The following is an 18,863-nucleotide window of genomic DNA, read 5'->3' on the forward strand; positions in this document are numbered from 1 at the left end:
TGGTTCCTCATTGTTTCTTTTTTCATTTCTTTTTTTCGCAATTCGCTTCCGATATCGCAAGAAAAACCAGTCTGGTGTGTAGGAAAAGGAAGAAGCGGGTCCTTGCTAAAAATAATTCTGGACCAGCTCCTGATAGGAATATCTAATATTTGTACGGAGACAGAAAAAAAAGTTTTAACTAGAGTTGCGTAGAATTCTTCTGTTTTAGCTCAAAGAGGGTCGAAAAAAAATGACTGGCTTGCCTGCCTGAAGCGAAGGAGAGGCAGGGTCATCTCGACGCGTCAGAAAAGTTCCGCGAAACCATTACAGTTCGAGGGTTTATGTGGATCAGGTGGAGGCTGCGAGTCAAGGTCATCGATACGGTGGCCATTGCTCGTCATGTTCTCGAGTGATCGACGCAAACTGTATCAAGATTTTCATTGGACAAGAAAGATTCAAAAAGAAATTTTGTTCTTGTTTTGGACTCAATACAAATACAGTTTAACAAGGGTAAAAATTGATTTAGCGGTGAATAACATTAATAATTCATGCGTTATGGTTGTTCGTAACGGAATGTAGTATCGTGACACGATCGGAATGGTATTACCGGTGTAATCACTGTCGCCCACGCGAATCACATGTAACTGCATTGTGAGTTATGAAACGGGAGAAACGAACCACAGAACGATTGGATATTTCAGACATTTTCCGTGTTAAAGTGTTTATGCAGACGACCAGTGAAATTCATGGGATTTTCTAAAATTTCGATAAGATTTGGTGCAAGTCTCACTGGTTCTTGCTTCTACACTTAATCGAAGACAAAACTCGCGGAAAATGCATTCCGCATGGGAGTTTCACTCTCTCTCATTTTTTCGACCACGCGAATATCTTATATACCCACATAGAACAATTGACTATTTTAAGTACCGTTCAGACAACACACATATACACACAGAGCTGAAAGATTCACCGTTGATTCATTGACAAAGTCGGTTGTCATTTTCATCTGTGAATAGCTAAACAAAACCCTTTCCGAGGAATGCAAAGTTTTCTGCATTTCAACTTCTCGAACATTTTACATTTTCACAATGCATCCTCGTTCAATAAATTTGCTCAGTTATAACGTTCACAAAAGTTGACAAAGAAATGTATCACTCAAGAATGATAAAATGCATTGATATCGCTCACCATCGTTGGATAAATCATATAAAAAATGAATAATCCATCACATTCAAGATGACGTGAAAATAAAATGAAACATACAAGACTTACATGCTTATAAGTGTCCTTAGTTTCGTACAGCTGTAGATAATAGACCACCATTGACGTTGACTGCAGTGGTGGAATTAGGAGTTAGATAAGATACATAAAGGGAGTAAATAGGTAAAATATTCATGGAATGAGCGAACCTGGTCGAACGAGGTTTAGGTTGAGACTGGTTGAGATGGAATGGGCAGATGAGCAGATTGTCGGAGGAATCGTGTGAAAGAGACGAGGAAAGAAGCAGCTGCAGGTTTAAGGGAAAAAGAAGGTCCCTTCAGTGGAGCTTGTCCTTGTGCCTACACGTACATAATATAGAAGAATGGTGGGAAAGGACGGATAAGTAAGATGAAGAAAAGAAGAAGAATAAGATCAATGCTGGTTGATCGAAGAGCGAAGGAATCGCGAGAGGGTCCGGCCGGCTGGGTAGACGAGGAGAGTGGGAGATGCGAAGGTATAAAACCGATCTGGTGGTCTTGTGCGAGCCAGTCCAAAGGCCAGATGCGGCGGCGGCTCTAGTCGCACGTGTGCGAGAGAGACGATCACGAGACGGCGTGCGGCACTTGTACATTCCACAGCGTGATAAAACAAACGTGATTCCGTGGCTGATTTTTCGTCCAAACTTCGCTTCATCATTGCAATTTTCATCTTTCGTTTTCCCATTTGTAGCGAGTAGAGATCGAGCTGAAAGAACTGTAGTCCCGAAGGACCCGCGAGTTAATCAGGTGTCTCGTGTTCCAATCAGCCTGGGAGAGAAAGGGCAAATGCCCTTTGCCCTGGGCAGAGGAAGATCTCGCTTTACCCTTCGAGTCTTCCACACATGCACGAGAAGACCAAAACTTGCCCCAGTTTTGTCACTGACATTGGGACATCCAGCGCCAAATAAATTAAAAACCTGGAAGAGATTCGAGTGTTTATTCGAAAGAAGAAATAGTCCGAATAAGAACTGAAATCAGTGCGCGTCCAGAGTGTTCAAGGGGTCGTAATACTGGAAGGTTGCAGGTCCGAAAAGCTCGATAATTCCTCGCCGGATAGAAAAAGGCCACGCAGCACGTGTTAGGTTGAAACTTAGATTGCTATATTTAAAGTGAAATCCGGTGGATTAATCGCGGACGTAGGATCGGTGCTCGAGTGTTCCTGAACGGGTCCACGAGGAAACATGAGAATCCAGTCGGAGCAAGCTAACCTGGATTGTTTTGGAGATGCCGGGATTCGCATCAATGTCGAGGTGGCCGATGAGCAGCGTTTCGTTAGAGACGTAAGTTGCTGGTTCTTTAATTATCGCTCCCGGCACTTGTTGCAGCCTGGCAGACGGCACTTGCACTTGCCATTACGGAAATTGCGTCCCTCCTCCAGCGGCTTTCTATTCTCCTACTGGATATCTTCCTACGATTCCCAGACAACCGAGCGTCATAGACTTTCACAAAGTGATCTCGCGGCTTCTAATCTTCCCCACCCTCAACCCTTCAACAATTCACGGCGTATCTCCGTCCGGAAGACAAAACCCGCATGACAATTCAGCTTCTATCTTCGCGGTTGCACAATGATCTACCGCGTGGACGATGACCGTTTGAAATCTAGGTAAATATTATGGAGTGGTAATAGCGTGATGTAAACGTGACATAAAGCGTGACAAAGAGGAGAGATTCGTTTGATCGTACGTACTTTAAGATATTCGATTATCCAATATAATTCTTCTTGTGGCAGAAGACAGGATTTCACGACTAGGAAAGCATTTTAACTCATTCCTCTCGATAAACCGAACAACGATCGTTTCCACAGGGATAACTTTTTTTCTTTAGAGTTTGCATAGTCGCACAAGAACACTATTTTTACTTATTACGTTCGTCTGGAATTTTATGCAAGTAAGAGCTGAAAGAGAGTCTCGAAAACTTAAATTGCCAGCTGTAAGTGCGCATAGCTGATCAAGTTCAACAGTCGGCTGTGTGTAATGAATGGTTTACAACTAGGGCCAATCTTAGCAAACGATTCGTGTTGGTGCATGGTAAAAGATGTGTATGCAAGGTTTACGGACTCTCATACCGTAACAGGACGGAACACGCTTTAATAATGCTGACACCTCGAGTTTTATGTAATGCACGAAAAACGAGTCCTGCCAATTGAGAAACGAATGATAACACTGTTACCACATGATCCCTTCAAGAACACGAGGCAAACTTGAAATGAATACAAGTTAGCTTTGACAACGAAAATCAGCCAGTAATTATCGAAGTAGGATCTTAGAAATTCAAAGGTTAATTAAGTGGAGCAGGTTATGGTTATTAAAAGTAACGCGATGACGTGGATGACGGTACTTATGCAATTTTAGATTAGAAATTGGTTCTTTTCAAAATTGCAAGTTAAATAAGATATTGCAAGATACTGCAGTGCCTTTATAGCTGAAAGCTCGAGTTTCGTATTATTAGCATAGGGCCGTTTCACCGTTCAGTCCATTACCGACCAGTTTGCACTTCATATTCAGAAGCTAATTGCAATAATGCCTCGTGAATAATGACACGACTTTTACCAAAGCTTGCATGCACGAGAGGAGACCTTGCGATGTATTTACCGCGCAGATTCAATCTCACTTTTACCGAAGGCAACCGAAACTTTCACGACTAAATTAATCGATTTCAAGCTGGTGGATGCCTGCTGAATCTATGCTCCATTGAAATGATTACCTAATAACTATAGTCTGTGTAACCAGCAAGTGAAATGGAAAACGAACGTAGAATTAAAACAAATAGGCCATATAGGCTTTCATTTGGATAATTTCACCACGAAAACTGGACCATTCGTGACCGATTGGTCATAATTTTTCTTCGACCTCCTCTCTCTCTATCCCTCCTTTTCGTTATTCTCTTCAACCAGTGTTCTTCTTTATTCAAAGATGATCAATTAATCACACTAACTCCGCTCATTCCGATTCTCACATAACTTTTTAATTAATGCATTCGTTTAAAGTGACCTTGGAACGAAAGACAGTATCTTCGTTGCATTATAATAAATAGCAGCATTATTGAGTTAAGCTTATTAGAACAATTATACGAGTTACTGGTAAATGTACGATTATAATTTAAATGGTATAATAGTTTTGCAAAGCGACAGAACAAACGGTTGGGATAATGCTGGCGACGGTTACTCAACCTGTGATTTCCATATTATCCGTTATTTTTACGATTAAATTTTATATCTAATGTGCAACGGGAGTTTACCGTAACATAGCTCGCAATGCTGATTTTCAAATAAATCTACCAACGAAGGTAGGATGAGTCCGTCCAATTAAAAATTAACATTTCGCAGTGGTATTCCTAATAAGAGAAATTTACGTACACCAAAAGCTATTTTGGCCAGGAATTATTAAACAGATTAAGTCTCAAATGGCAATTTTTTAATAATCTTTGATATACGCTTATTCACAGCTTGCGAGTTAATTTTCTTCGAGTTAAGAAGAGGATCACGCTTGTGCAATATACGCTTCGCTTTCTTAGGAGTTGCCTCAGTACGTGGAGGAGAGTTACGATTGCACCTGATCAATATCCTCTCCTTATTTACGGTCCATATTTTCGGGACGAATGATTGAACTTGGACAGGAAAGTAATTGAAGATCGTATAACACTGCGTCTTAATAGCCCCAGCTTTTTGTATCAATTGGCCCCTGGCTGCTTGGCTCTGCATAACTCTCCAATATATGGAGAGTAATAATACTTTGCGAATATTGAAAGTATTTTCATACTGTAAATAATTTAATTTTTGATAAATCTATTGAAATGCGTGAATTGTTCGCAAGATAAATTAGTGCCGAGAAAAAATAATCAGAGGCGTGGTGATTTGAATAGTTACGTATATTCCGAACAAAATCATTAGCGCTTGAGAATATTTGGTTTCTTAGGAAGTCGATGATGAATGCCCTGTCGACGAGTGGAGAATTTCACTTTCCACGCTATCGGGCTACTTCGAGCGATCGACTCGTATAACTTAAACATTCACCATCTGCCAAGATATTACGTACAAATAATCAGGAAAGCCCCCTGACATTAACAAACGCGCAATTATATCGACTTACTCCTAATCATAAAATACCACGGATTTCTCAGTATCGTATACGAAACTCTCATTGTCAATGTCAAAAGCTTTGAGAAAATCTTGCAAAATTTTGTGTATAATCGTGTCGAAGTTCGCAAGAAAATCCATTATATTGCTAAATATAAATATAGTCTTTTTCTCTTTTCGAATATATATATATATATATATAGAATAATGCTTTGCATATTTCTCTCGAGTAAAGCGCGTTTTTGAAATATAAATTAATGTCGATGATAGGTTCTTTGATATTAATATTTGCAAGGAAGTTAAGAAGAAGACAAATTAAAATAGCTGGAGGTTTAATATGTCGAGTAATAAACCTATCAAAAAGACCTACCTCAAGGAAAAGTTGCATGGGTAAGTTTGATATTTGAGAGACGTACGTATCAATTCACAGCTGCATTCTTTGCGTTATTTTACTGGAAGGGTTCTTATTTCATGCACCAAGTAGCTTCCAGCTTACACTCTTGCACAGCAATATCCTTCTATACCAATAAAGGTACATCGTTAGTAATTTGAGGAAATCAGAAAAATAAAACTTACCTTGAAATTCTTGGCATCATAAAAATAAAACAAATTTAAGCATTTCAGGCAGTTGAAGCGAAAATACGCATCATCTGCAGGTGAATGGGCTACATTTATTTCTCGTTTCCATTTGAGGGAAAAGCAGCTGCGAGCAATTGTTAAAGCTCGAAAGATGAAAAATGATCCATGTCTTTTGCATTAGCACGTGTTTGAGTTTCGCGAAATAATCCGATGGAAATTGTGAAAAGAATCTGTAACCGGGAGAAGTGGCACAGATCTTCCTATACAAACAGAACTGTGACTAACACGAGTGGTGACATCGGACCAAACTACAGCATAAGTTACATAACTTGACTCTTCTACCAAAGTTTGTTAACACAGCGATTAGTTGGGTAACATAACACGAGTAATACGAGTCCTAAGCTTTCATCGTCCATTCGAAATATTTTCCAATGGCTCAAAAACACCCGAATATATAGCGGAAGTCTATATTTTACAGTCACGTCGAACGTAATAATCGCCCCTCGTCATAAAATATCCGATAAGTGCTGACAACTGGAAGCTGAGCTCGCTCTTCTAACTATTCGCGCTCGACTCTTCGATTTTCACTGACGAGTTGCGGTCCAAGAAATAAATGGCACTCTCATTGCAGCAAAGTTACGTATTTCAAAATATTTTCTTTGACTAATCAGTCAATACGATGCTTACACGTCAAATGTAAAGCGATTCTTTGCAAGGATAGATTCACTTATGTATATATACACGCGCAGCAATGGCTATTGATACAATAATTGCTTTAATTTCAACTTGTTAGTATATCGAAACAGATTTTCACAAGAATACAGCAATCTTTATTTAGTCGTTTATGATATTTGTGCTTTACTAATCCGGTTTTTGCCGATCGATATTCGACACGACGCCGAGCATTAGACGTATTGAGGGTAAGACAAAAAAATGATGAAGATAGGGGGGGGGGGGGGGAGAGAGAGAGAGAGAGAGAGAGAGAGAGATAACGACGGTAAAATGGCACGCGACGTAACTGGATGGCGCAATTGCGGAGCGCCGTTCTGTCGGCTCTTTATTTATGTTGTAAATGCAAATCGGCCGGGATCGGAGAGCGTTTCCAAATGACCTAGAGAAGGTCCAGCAATCGGCAGGTTCCGCTGGACTCAATGGAATGCTGTGACATTTTACACCGATGACAGCGATGACGGTCCACTACCGATCATTAACAACACCGAGAAAAATATCCCATACCGAATCGATAAACCCAAACATACGCATTTAACTTATGCACCTTAACGACCATTTAACAAATTTCAATAATTATACGCTCCGCTATACGAGTCACGCAGCTAAAAAAAAATCCTTATTAATTTATTTGATTTAGCTAACCAATTAGTTTCATACATAACGTGCACATTCCTAAGTACATTGTATAATAGAAGTTATTACGGCGAATCGATTCGCGTGAAATTTTATGGTTTCGAATCACGACCATTTCAGAATAAACATAAAATGTTCAACGCCAAAGTCCTCCAGGAAAAGAAAGCTACCGCTCGCACGCACATGGCGAGCCACTGATTCCTCGACGGAGCCATTGTTATTACGACTATTACGAATTTATAATGTTCGCGTGTATCAGTTGTGTCTATCTGTGTAGATATATGTACGTACAAAGCTGGTGCATTGGTTGCCCGTTTTATTAACAGGACTGTCTAGTCATTCAACGCAGCCATCGGTCAAAATAATGGCGCCGATTCATGCGTCTGCATGAGTACACAGTCAGGGCCCTTACGCCTTTGCGCGGTGTTTCATTTTACCAAGTGTCAAGTTTTCCTAATAGGCACTGATTACCTTGAAGATGGCAAAGTTTCTACAAGTTCTGGCCTAGGGCGACTGAAGAAAGTTGCCGAAAGCCTAGGAAGGTCGCGAGATGTTATCGGTGTAGGCGGTTTTTAAGTATTTTATCCAGAGATACACCATTGTACCATTCGTTGTGTTCGGCCTCTCTTCTTGCATGGCAAAAAAGAAAGTTGCTTACTTCGAGTAACTCATACACTTTATTGCTGTGTACAAATTTGTCTCTTAAAAAGAAATTCCTGCAGAGATCGTCATCGTATATATTGTCGTACTTGAATAAACAAAGCCTTTGTAAATATCAGCTGCTAGTCTCGTCGAACTCGATATAAATATTTAATTCCTGAAGAGTATCATCAATTTCATTTAAATGACTGGTTGATACGGAATTGGTCAGAGGAGGTTAGTGTTAACCGATCAGAATATTTCTAGATCCACTATGTAGTATGTATGTTAAATAATTGTTGACTAAGGTCAAGCTTCGGCACAACGAGAAACCTTGAAACAGTCGCATTATGGTAATCATCGTGATATTTAGCGGTTCGCTGAAATTTGTAAACTAATTTAAGCTAGCAAGAAAGGGGTGTTTATAGGTGAGAGAGGGAAAGGACTATTTACCGGCAATATAGCATTAAGGACACCGATGTCATCGTACATCATTAACAAGTACACCACTCAGTATAAACTTAAACCGCACACTACCAAACCTCTAATTACTTTTGACAAATTGCCACAACCAATAGCGGACGATTAAACGGGCCTAACGAAGATAAACGAGTTAGGATTCTGTGTCAAATTGAGAAAGAAACACCAGACTGTGCAATTCCTGCTGGAAATAGGAATTCATTAAAGTCTCGCAAGTTTGATCGGCTTCATTCACGCCTCTACTAATTTATTGCTTTTAAGTACTCGTTTCTCTTTCATTTTCTTAGCGCCTACCTCAATATTCAACTCGCCTTAATTTAATTTCTCCAATATCGATTTTATATGGTGAAATGATTAAAAAAAAATGTTATAGATTTTTAATATTAATTAGTAATTAATAATCAATCAATATGATTTATTTTCATTGTAAAACTTTGTTCGAGTGTATAAATGTCTCCTTACGCATAAGTTTACGATCAGAAAAAGTATACTTAAAGAACCGTCGAAGGCTGTGTATGCGGTTATGAAGATTATTATTTATTTGTTCAGCTAGAATTATGACTGACGGAAGAAAAACTGATGCATCAATATGCATTACGCTCGATAGGAAATGCTTCTTCTTCCTCGAGTACATCTTCAATATGGCGAGATCCATTAAGAGTAACGACTTTCATTCACATGTCATATAAATACTGGCTGACTTCTTAAGAGTTCTATACTTTCTGGATTTATCGATTACCATCCTAACCAAACTTATATTAAACTATTTTTCACACGTGAAATCCTTTCTATGAATTTATATATATATATGTGTGTATTTACTTTTTTCAAGAAGTTTAAGAATTTTCATTAAGAATGAACAAATTATAGGTATAAATGAAATTTATACAGATGGTAATAGGTGAATGATTATTTCAGACAATTCGAAAATAGAGGATAAACCTTAGCAGGCTCGCCTATCAGGGGTCTTTTCCCTTGTTAATCGATGTAGTATCTACTAATTGGCAATCAGACCGGCCTCGGCATCGGCAACCAGTGGCACGAAATACGGAAAAAGGAAGGTAAAGAGGACAGGTTCGCCAAGTCAATCTACATTACACTCTTCGCACTTCTATCAATCCTGCCCGTCCTCGACCACGAACATTTAATTACATCGGTATATCACCCTCTTCCATCGTTTCCTGCTAATAAAATCACCATTAATTACCAGCAATTACGAAATAATTAATTCCAGGCTTTTTACGTGCACCAAAAGACCATTGCAACTTCATTTACAAATTTCTCGCTTACTTTTCATTTCTACTCGAATCCGAGCGACGCGAAACACGATTTTCGCGCGGCTCGAGTGCCAAGCTTCACTTGTAATGATAGATCCGTTTCATAATCATGCCGTAACACCTCCATATTCCGTCACTAACCCGGTGTGGGTATTACAAAGTCGAGTAGAACGTCCAAGGACACTGGCTGCACTCATGTATCGTTATAGAAGAAAAAAATCCACTCTATAATGGCCCAAGCTGGAGCAATTTCATATTAGCCAGCGAGAGATAAATTATTATCGTTGCGCGAAATGCAATCTCTACTAATAAAAGCGCAATTTTACAAAAACGCTGCGTACTTGTTATAAGCCTTCATATTATAAATGTCGTAAAATACTATCGAATGCTACAAAGTATAGTGAAGTAGCGTTAAGTACAGGGAAGCTTTAGTGAGAATAATTTAACAAGAGTGTTTCCATTATCCCAAGTGTCATAAATAGTTTTACCATGATAGAATCAGACGCTTGGATTTATCCTTGAATAAAAGATGTTTAAGGACGACTTTGAACTATAATTTCTTATTCGTAAACGGAAGCGCTCAGTCCGCTTGCATTTTTCACCAGATGCAAATTGTATCCGGCTCGTGGATTCCATCTGGTTGAAATATTTCCTACGTCGACTCAACCCTCTCTCCATCCCTTTTTTCTACTGATCATAAAACGCCTGAAAAAATGGCCCTCGTCCACTTATCAAATCTATACCTCAGAGACAGCAGTACCTAAATTGTTTATGACGTCCTCTCGAAATTCCAAAATGCATTATACATTTACAAAGAAATATTTTTACATGCCGGACTTTTAAGTAATTTTTTTGCACCCACACTATATGATTTAGTAGCCTCTCCCCGGGTATTTGGCGCCACTTTTTATTCCCGTTTTTGCTACTAGGCAAGCACCTTGGGATTACGTGAAGATATGTAGAAAGAGGTATAGAATGCTCAAAAACTGAAGGATCAAATGTTATAGACCGCTGCAGTAATATGAAATAATTTCAATTTATTTGGACATCCGGTTGCTTTCATTAATTACAACGCCGGCTAATGAAAGAGCTCTATTAGATTAATAGCATCGTTAAAATCACTCGTAGATATGGCCCAAGAAATAGCGAGTCGGGGTCATTTTTTAGCTAACCAACTAGTGTTACCATGACATTTTTCAGACCATGTTAAGTTCTCTGACATTTATCACTTACACTCTTATTAGACATGCCGATCTTCTCGAGTAACGTAGTGACTTTAACTGGATACAACATTACCTTGTAACATATTTTTTTATATTCCCCTAATTAGCAATGCCTCAATGATGGCGTGACGTTAATTTGCTACCTGTAATAATCCCTCAGTGAACTAGTCCAGGAATACCAGAATGAAAAAGATATAGTTTCATCAATTGACAGTGATAGTTAAACCTTCCTTTACGCTTCTCTTGTAGCATATATAATGGACATATTATATACCTCTACGAGATAATTAAGCCAATCCAAAATAATTACCAATCAGCTCTTCTGTCTTTAAATTTTGTTATTATTTAACTGCTTAAATTATACTTTTACCGTGCTCAAATATAATATGCATAAAAAATTTTTAACTTACACCCTCATTCTCTCTCCCTGAACGAAGAGAATGTTAGTTAAATTCAGTGAAACAATAATAATTTTTTATATTTTACGATACCGTTGTCGTATTATTTCAGTTTTGTAAATTTTTAAGGGTATACACTATAAATAAGGACATCAGTAGTACCTATCTACTGTATGTAATATAATTTATTACAAAAACTCTACAAAATTTTATTGCAGTCCTTAGTAAAATATATGGTGGAATATTCAATTAGTTTCTAAAATTGCTGAATGCAGCTTTTGTACGTATCTTGTTGTTTCTTACTCGGAAATACTTCCTAAGACTCGCGAGAATTGATTACGCCCCCGAGTCAGTTCTAAATCAGGGACCTACGACTCAGCTTGGCGAATATTTCAACTCCGGGTGGTATTGAACTGGCTGTGTTACGGGCCAGTAACACTAACCGAGCCGCGAAGCACGTTAGACTATGCTAAGGGTGGAAAATCCCCCCGGCATCATTCGCATATATTTATACTAGAATTTTCACTGTATTTGCTGTAGAAGGTTAAGTGCTGCTAGTGTTGTTATTTTCGTTCTGAGCTCAATTTCTTTCAACGAAAAATTATCACTGTATACGATAAAAATGATATTAACATTTTTTTTTAAATATTACGTAGTATTCTATTTCTTATACACTTCCGTAAAAATTGAAGCGTTCAAAATATTTATTCATTTAACTCATTATATATATATATATATATATGGTTTAATATTTTCTTTCGGAAAAATTATATCGATAGACGATAATGCTTCCGCATACGACAGATATATGCAAAATAAATATATAACCGACGAGGCTTATGCATCTTAAAAAGCAAATTTAGCTGCCCTAACTTTGAAATAATTTTATAATCGATTTATTCATAAATTAATTTGTAAAATTTTAAATGTCGATGAAATTTAGTAATTTTTCTTTCAAATGTAAAAATATGATAGCAGAACTATGGACACAGTGAATTGACTTTACTATTTTCTCCGTGTATCTGAGAACTGATGAAAATAGATAATCTCACTGATGCGCGATAGATAATAGAGATGAGATTGAAGAGATGACACAAGGTGTAAAGCATGTCTTTGCATCAATTGTTAGCTTTTAATAATTCTCTGACGAAGTGTCTCTTGTAGCCCTCTGGCGACGTTACATACATTCCAATCAACTTACCTGCAGCTTCCTGCAGTCCCTTACGTAACGAGGAAAGATACGAACGAGTCATTTTAAGAGGGGAAATCATCATTGGACTATCTCGCTTCCCATAGCACACGGGCCTTCGAAGAAGAAATTATTGGAAAGTTTGGTCCGTGTTGCAAGAAAGACCTTACGCATAGCCCGATGATGATTGCGCTTCTCGCGCCACTTGTTCTCAAAGGAATTGATCAATAGGGATAAACAAAATGATCAAAAATGCACAAGCATTGAATTATGCGAGAGTGAGTCGAAGGTAGTACACTTGCTGGATGATAAATATGAAGGACGTCATCCCCCTATATTAAGAATCTCCTGCATTAAAAGATGTAATTAAGTACGGTCATCCTGATTGAACATTCGTTTTCGGGGTATCGCGTATCCTGGCCAATGTCAGAGTTAAACACAAGCCTTGGAAGGTCGCTCCAGTTCTACCTGTATTTCCTACCACAGGTAAGAGAGCTACTAATACGACGAAAAGAAAAGATTTTAATGGATGCTCGATGATTCCCCTGATCAATCGTGCCTCAAAACAGTAAGAGTGATTTAATATCGTCGAACCCATGTAACTACGAGCAATTTTATATACCAACATAATTTTCATATGGCAAGTATCGTGTTGACGATTTAAGATGTTGGTCAGTTGTATTAAATGGAGCCTCTTTAATTCTCGTAGCTTGAAAATTCATTGCGGAATATTGGCTTACAGGAAACCAATGACTGCGGAACGAGGTTGGCCACTGTATAGAATTGCAGAGAAACGGTAATATCTTTCGTCTCGCCGTCCCTCGTGCAGCATAGTGCTTTTGAATACAATGAAAATTTGTACAAGAAAAATCAAGCAAAACCAATAGCTAAACGTTGTAGACCTTGGAAGATTCTCGTCGTGTGGAGGTGGACACTGGTGCAAGTGTATACTCTTGATTTACGTGTGAAAATGGTCAATTAACCGATGTAACCGAGTACTCGTAAAGCAGATTCCTGCGGAAATGCGAAACTGCCCTGACAATCTTCTTTCCAATCTACGTCAGTCCTTCTACTCCGAGAAATGAGGAGCTTACTGAATTTATCAGAAGGTCGTATGAAAAAACATGAAATTGGATAATCCACCGAAAATTTCACACGTACCTATTGATTACTGGTCTACCGTCGATCTCGATGCGTTCTCCATTAATTTTAATTACTCGATATTATCGAACATTCAGGAGCAAACAGCTGGTATGTTATTAAAGAATGATTAAGCTCGTACAACCTCGGTCAGAATAAATACGCGTAGGGGTCAGTTATATACCCAATTGGATCAGTGCAAGAGAACAAAGAGAATAATAATAATTGTTGGTTGGTCAGTGGCAGCCGGTGAGAAGCAACCTACCGGCGTATTATTATGGGACGATTAAGTTCCGATCTTAAAACACATAAATGCACTTCGCAATGTCTTATTAATTCACGTCATGTGAATGACGATGCTGATAGTTTGGATCATCCGATACATACGGATGCGAGGAAACTGAGGATAAACAAAGCCGAAGGACACAGGGAATTTTGCGAGCGAAGAGCTGTGGAATTCGAGAGCGGGTTGTGCAACGACGAAAAACCGGAATATCGAGGCGTGCTGGACCGAGCTACGAACACCGAAAATCTCGTCAATCTTCCATCGAGAGAAGAGAGTGGGAGACGCCAATATTTATTTCGCGATTCTTTGCTTTTGACGTCGCGTCCAAATTGGTACCGTATCGATTCTACTCTCGACTAACAATTTTGGCAACGCTCCGATTTTACGTCAAGTCATATAATCCAAACGCGAAATGCTCAATCCTGCTTAGGTTTACGCACATTTCAGACTACAAGTTTGTGGATTCCGTTGGACACGTAGCCTTACATGGTGACTCCACTTTTAACGTTTGACCGTTCTTCAGAATAATCCGACGTTGTTGTTAGGGAAAAAAGATGAAGAAAGAAAATTTTAATTGCGAAGTAAAAGATAAATTTGTTACATGTAAATTTTCTGAAGAGAAGAGATCGATCTGTAATTGATCTCGTAAACTAGGATGAGTCGAGTTTGTGGAATGCAGTGTTGAAAATGGCCCGAATGGTTGAGCTATGCCGGGGAGTAAGACAGGTTAACGGTGCCAGGTCGCAGCGCAGGTGCAAGGCATGCGGGCGAGATAAAATGCATAAATGCAATCAACGAGGTATTATCGCTTGTGCAATCGAAGCTTCACGTCGATTTACGTTGATTTCAGATCGAGACGACGGCAGTGGCGACAACGACGGCGGCAGCAAACCCGCTTTCCTGGCACATTCCAAGGCCGTCCTTGGTCGGACGAAGCGAGAGAGACAGCGAAAATGGAAGCTGGGCTCATCATCTGCACCCAAACTCACCGTCTAGGGGATCGACGTCTTCCCAAGGCTCGACAGCTAGTACACACGTAAGCCTCGCAAGCCCATAAATAACTTCCAGTAATTTCTCACTCGAGACATTCGACCAATCTTGCGCAACATATTAATTACGATATGATTATCTTCTTAATTCTATTTTTATCCAAAGACCCCGCAAAAATTATCCTCATTGTCTCATCCAAGAATCTGCAGACATTTCATTTATGTTCAATATTTTTAATAGTTTTTTAAAGATCACTTGTTGTTTTTATAGAGCGCAGCCTCTGGTACCCTACTCCTGACAGCTGCAAATCTGGCGAATCTCGCTGTCATGCATCCTCCCACAGTTACAGTACCGAAACAAGTTGACACAGTCTCGGTAGCAAGTAGTACCCACTTCACGGTGGTGAACGGCTTGGGTAGACCCAGTCCTGTCTATAGGAAGTCGTGGTGTGCGAGAAATCGTCTTACCGTTCTCGTTTGCACCATGTGCTTTCTGTTCATGGTCGGACTCTTCATTGGAATCCTCTACATGGAGAGTAAGTCCATCCATCATTTTACATTTAAATTTATTAATCCGATATTAATCTAATATTGTTCTTTCTTGATTCAAGTGAGCAGAACTCGTGACAAGTACTACTAGAAGTTTTCACGGAGTCGAGTTTGAATGACCAATGGCAAACTCCAATGGTCCGGAGGGAACTGAAGAAAGCAAGGAAGAATGAAAGAGAAAGAGAGAGAGAGAGAGAGAGAGAGAGAGAGATAAAAGTCGTTAAAAGTGACTCGAGGACTGTTGTCGGAGAAAGTCGTGATTTGGTTGAGTTATTTGTTTGTTTAAGTATAGTCTTCCGTAGGAACAGACAAAAGTTTGTTCTCAACAAGAAGTTAAAATTCTAAGGCTGTATTGCACCACGTGTGGTACGTGAAAAATCAGTAATTACATTTGTGTAATAAGATGCGTTGTGTGTACAAGCGCGATTGGATATTAGTTGATCCCCGCGCGAAGCTTGTGTATATTTATGAAATCAATATTAATAATTCTCCTACGTCACCCTATCATGATAATTTGCATTAAGAAAAAGAAATAAAGCCAATGATTGTTCAAATCAGCTCATAACAATAAAGTCAATTTATACTAACACATCTTGTTTTCCGTATGTCTGTTCATGGTTGCATGGCTATGGAAATAAGAACAGTACCTTACTTTTGTAATAAATTAACAATTCATTTCATTTTCTTAATGCGATATCATAGTGTAGTTGAGAAACTGTATGTATTAGTCTTAAGATGACTTCCGGGTTCTCAACCGATTTATAACGGCCATTGTAAATCGATGTTGATTAATTCTGAGCTCGTTATGTATAAGCTAAAGCATTCTTGTCTCTAAATTCACGAAAAGTTGTATAATTTTGAGAAAGAATAGCAAACAGTTTGCGATAATTGACGAAGCAAATACAAGCTAGTGTGGTAATTGAGAGATTGTAATTTAATTTTTACTAACAAAGTGTCTAAAACATACCTGGGTTCCACAAAAATTTAATGCCAGGGTTTATGTACGAAGAAGCAATGAAAGACGGTGGTGTTAACCGTTCCTTGCATCTGTGATATTACTTGCGTATTAACTAATTGTCAATTCAATATAAAAATGTCAAACATTACCAATATGCATTTTACTTTGCCCTAATCCTCATAACATATTAAGATAGAACCATCTATGTAAATAAACTTGATTTTATTCTTAAAAACAATTAAATTGAAAAATTTATTTTGAGATTACAGTATACAAACTTGTTGTATAAGGGAATAGTGCTCTTTCTTATTTACTTATAATTAAGAAAATATAGTGTCTCTTTGTCTGATTTTTTATGCACTTACCTCAACTTCTTGAAGGGTTTGAGTCCATCTGTAGTTAGGTAAGTCAGCACCATTACCACTATTAGGTTTTAACTTGCACTTCTCTTTTTCATCCTCTTCTTCCTCTTCAGCTTCCATTTTCTCTTCCTTGTTATCTAAATTTTCATTCTTGGTATCATTACTAGGTCCAGGAATATCAACCGATTTGTTTGCATGTTTCTAAAAAAATATATTAATTATAAGCATTGACAATAGACTGTAGCAATGTCTTAGTAAGAATTTTGTATACACTAATACAAGAAATCAGTAAAAATGATATCTTAGCCTCAAAAGTAATGTATTCTTAATGCTTTTACCTTATCAATTTCTTCCTGCAATTTGACAGCTTGCTCATCGGTTAATTCAACTATTCTAGAATTGCTATCTAAGTTGCTTTTATCCAGTGATTCCTCTTGTTTTTTCTTTTCGAGCTTTTCTTTTCTACGCCTTTCTTGCTCTGCACGTTCTGCCTTCTCAGCAGACTTTTTTGCTTTGGCAGTAGCTTCATACTTCTTAAATTTACTATTGACCAGCTAGAAAGAATATTAATTATCAGTAAAAGATAGAAACTATTGAACTACACGTGATGAGGGTAAAGTTTGCATACTTTCTCAGCTGCTCCCTCTCCACCGCCTGTGTAGAAATCAGTTTTTCTAGCAAGAAAGCTAAAGATCGTGTCCAAAAGCTGCAATATAAAGATATCTCAATGAAATATTATCAAACCGAATTATTTTAACAAATGTAAAAAGTCATAATATAGGTTAATTTTCGCCGGTGCATATGACAAACTTACGTCTTGCACACCTCCTTCGTGTTGTTGGGCCATTGCCAGCAACATTCCATCAAACTTCTCTTCGTCTTTCGTCATGGTATCTCTAAAATCACAAATTACTTTCAATAACCTGCAAATAACTGCTACCACAGCACGTTGTTGATGTTCCAAACTTACTGCAGTGCAAACTTTAAATAATTTCTAGAACTTTGTAGTACTTTGACTTTGTAGTGTCTTCTTTAATAAAGCTCTGAAGCGCCTCCACCATTTTTAGCGGCAATTATTCTGTCAATTTACCGACTAGGAGAGTTCATGTGATAAAATACCGACATACCGATCAATCAATATCTTCTTCAATCTACAGAAATCATTCGTCGACAAAGAAAACATTTTAAGCTAGTTTGAAATTTCATAAATAGATGTCTCGTCTTGTATCATAATAATTAAAGCCTTTCATTATTTTCTACTCTGACAAAATAAAATGTTCGAAGTAACTACTCAGAAAATACCGAAGATATTCTCTAATATAAATTTATCGATGAAATTAAAATATCCTGTTATTTTCATATCCAGACCTTAATACACTGCAATTTAAATGGCATTAATTAAATATAAAGTATCAAGTACTGGATGTGAAAATAACGGGACGTCTAGTATAAATGCACATCGCAGAGATATAGCAGATTTCGATAAGAATTTTTTGTCACGAAGAGAGTAATATTACAAGGTAAGGAAAAGCCTAGGGAGACAGAGGTTATGTCGATGAAGGTAGGTAATCCTAGAAGCGCAAGGTAATCAGAAGTGCTCTGGACGAAATTAATGACAGTGGATCGAAACGATGCATCTGCACTGGAGGCGGTTGGAGAGACCGGGATCGTCGGGATCCAATTTGGTCGTTAATCGAGAGAGCCGGAGCCGGACCGGACGGGTTCCGAGTTCCGAGGCCACTGAAGCCACAGATAGGCTATAGCTACCACAGTAAATGCTGTACCATTTCTCTCTCCCTTCATCTGTAAAAAACTTACTTGGTTCCCTTACACTCTCTTGTGCAATTATCCATCCCTCATCCAGACCGCGCATGACATCTATCCAATCTCTGCAAAACAGATCATTTTCTTCCTTCAATCTTGCAGCATATACATTTCTCATTAAAACCAAAACGAACAACTTAAGGTAATTCATTTAGTGGATTCAGCCCGTACTACTCAGACATATCTTAAATTTCAATTAGACAAACTACTGTTGATGCAGAATTATCAAATAATAATTTAAACAGAATGTAAAAGAAAATAATTCACATTTATATTTGCATAGAATAATGTCGTTTTGCTGCCTATATTTTTA

At 38.2% G+C, this 18,863-nt stretch overlaps 2 protein-coding genes across 5 annotated transcripts in view; one reads left to right on the forward strand and one right to left on the reverse strand.

Annotated features, from left to right (window-relative positions):
* The window catches only part of LOC136775512 (uncharacterized), a 50,488-nt gene extending 34,005 nt beyond the window's left edge, over positions 1 to 16,483 (forward strand). The window contains exons 1-4 of one of the 3 annotated variants that reach the window (XM_066730354.1): positions 1,754 to 2,497; positions 14,719 to 14,904; positions 15,129 to 15,393; positions 15,469 to 16,483. In XM_066730354.1, coding sequence (XP_066586451.1) covers positions 2,399 to 2,497; positions 14,719 to 14,904; positions 15,129 to 15,393; positions 15,469 to 15,497 — 579 coding nt within the window. In that variant the 5' untranslated portion in view covers positions 1,754 to 2,398 and the 3' untranslated portion in view covers positions 15,498 to 16,483. Of the gene's footprint in view, positions 1 to 1,753; positions 2,498 to 14,349; positions 14,450 to 14,718; positions 14,905 to 15,128; positions 15,394 to 15,468 lie in introns of those variants that run through there. The other 2 variants (XM_066730355.1, XM_066730356.1) reach the window with 2 other exon arrangements.
* Positions 1 to 17,779, reverse strand: part of nudC (nuclear distribution C, dynein complex regulator) — an 87,616-nt gene extending 69,837 nt beyond the window's left edge. The window contains exons 1-5 of one of the 2 annotated variants that reach the window (XM_066730210.1): positions 17,697 to 17,779; positions 17,541 to 17,622; positions 17,355 to 17,432; positions 17,065 to 17,280; positions 16,730 to 16,927 (exon numbers count right to left, since the gene is read on the reverse strand). In XM_066730210.1, the coding sequence (XP_066586307.1) occupies positions 16,730 to 16,927; positions 17,065 to 17,280; positions 17,355 to 17,432; positions 17,541 to 17,615 (567 nt within the window). In that variant the 5' untranslated portion in view covers positions 17,616 to 17,622; positions 17,697 to 17,779. The other variant, XM_066730211.1, reaches the window with a different exon arrangement.
* Between the last annotated feature and the right edge of the window lie 1,084 nt (positions 17,780 to 18,863).

The sequence above is a fragment of the Prorops nasuta genome, unplaced genomic scaffold (genome assembly GCF_024137725.1).
Source record: "Prorops nasuta isolate Cenicafe-Biocafe unplaced genomic scaffold, Cenicafe_Pnas_1.2 PNAS00008, whole genome shotgun sequence".
Taxonomy (NCBI): domain Eukaryota; kingdom Metazoa; phylum Arthropoda; class Insecta; order Hymenoptera; family Bethylidae; genus Prorops; species Prorops nasuta.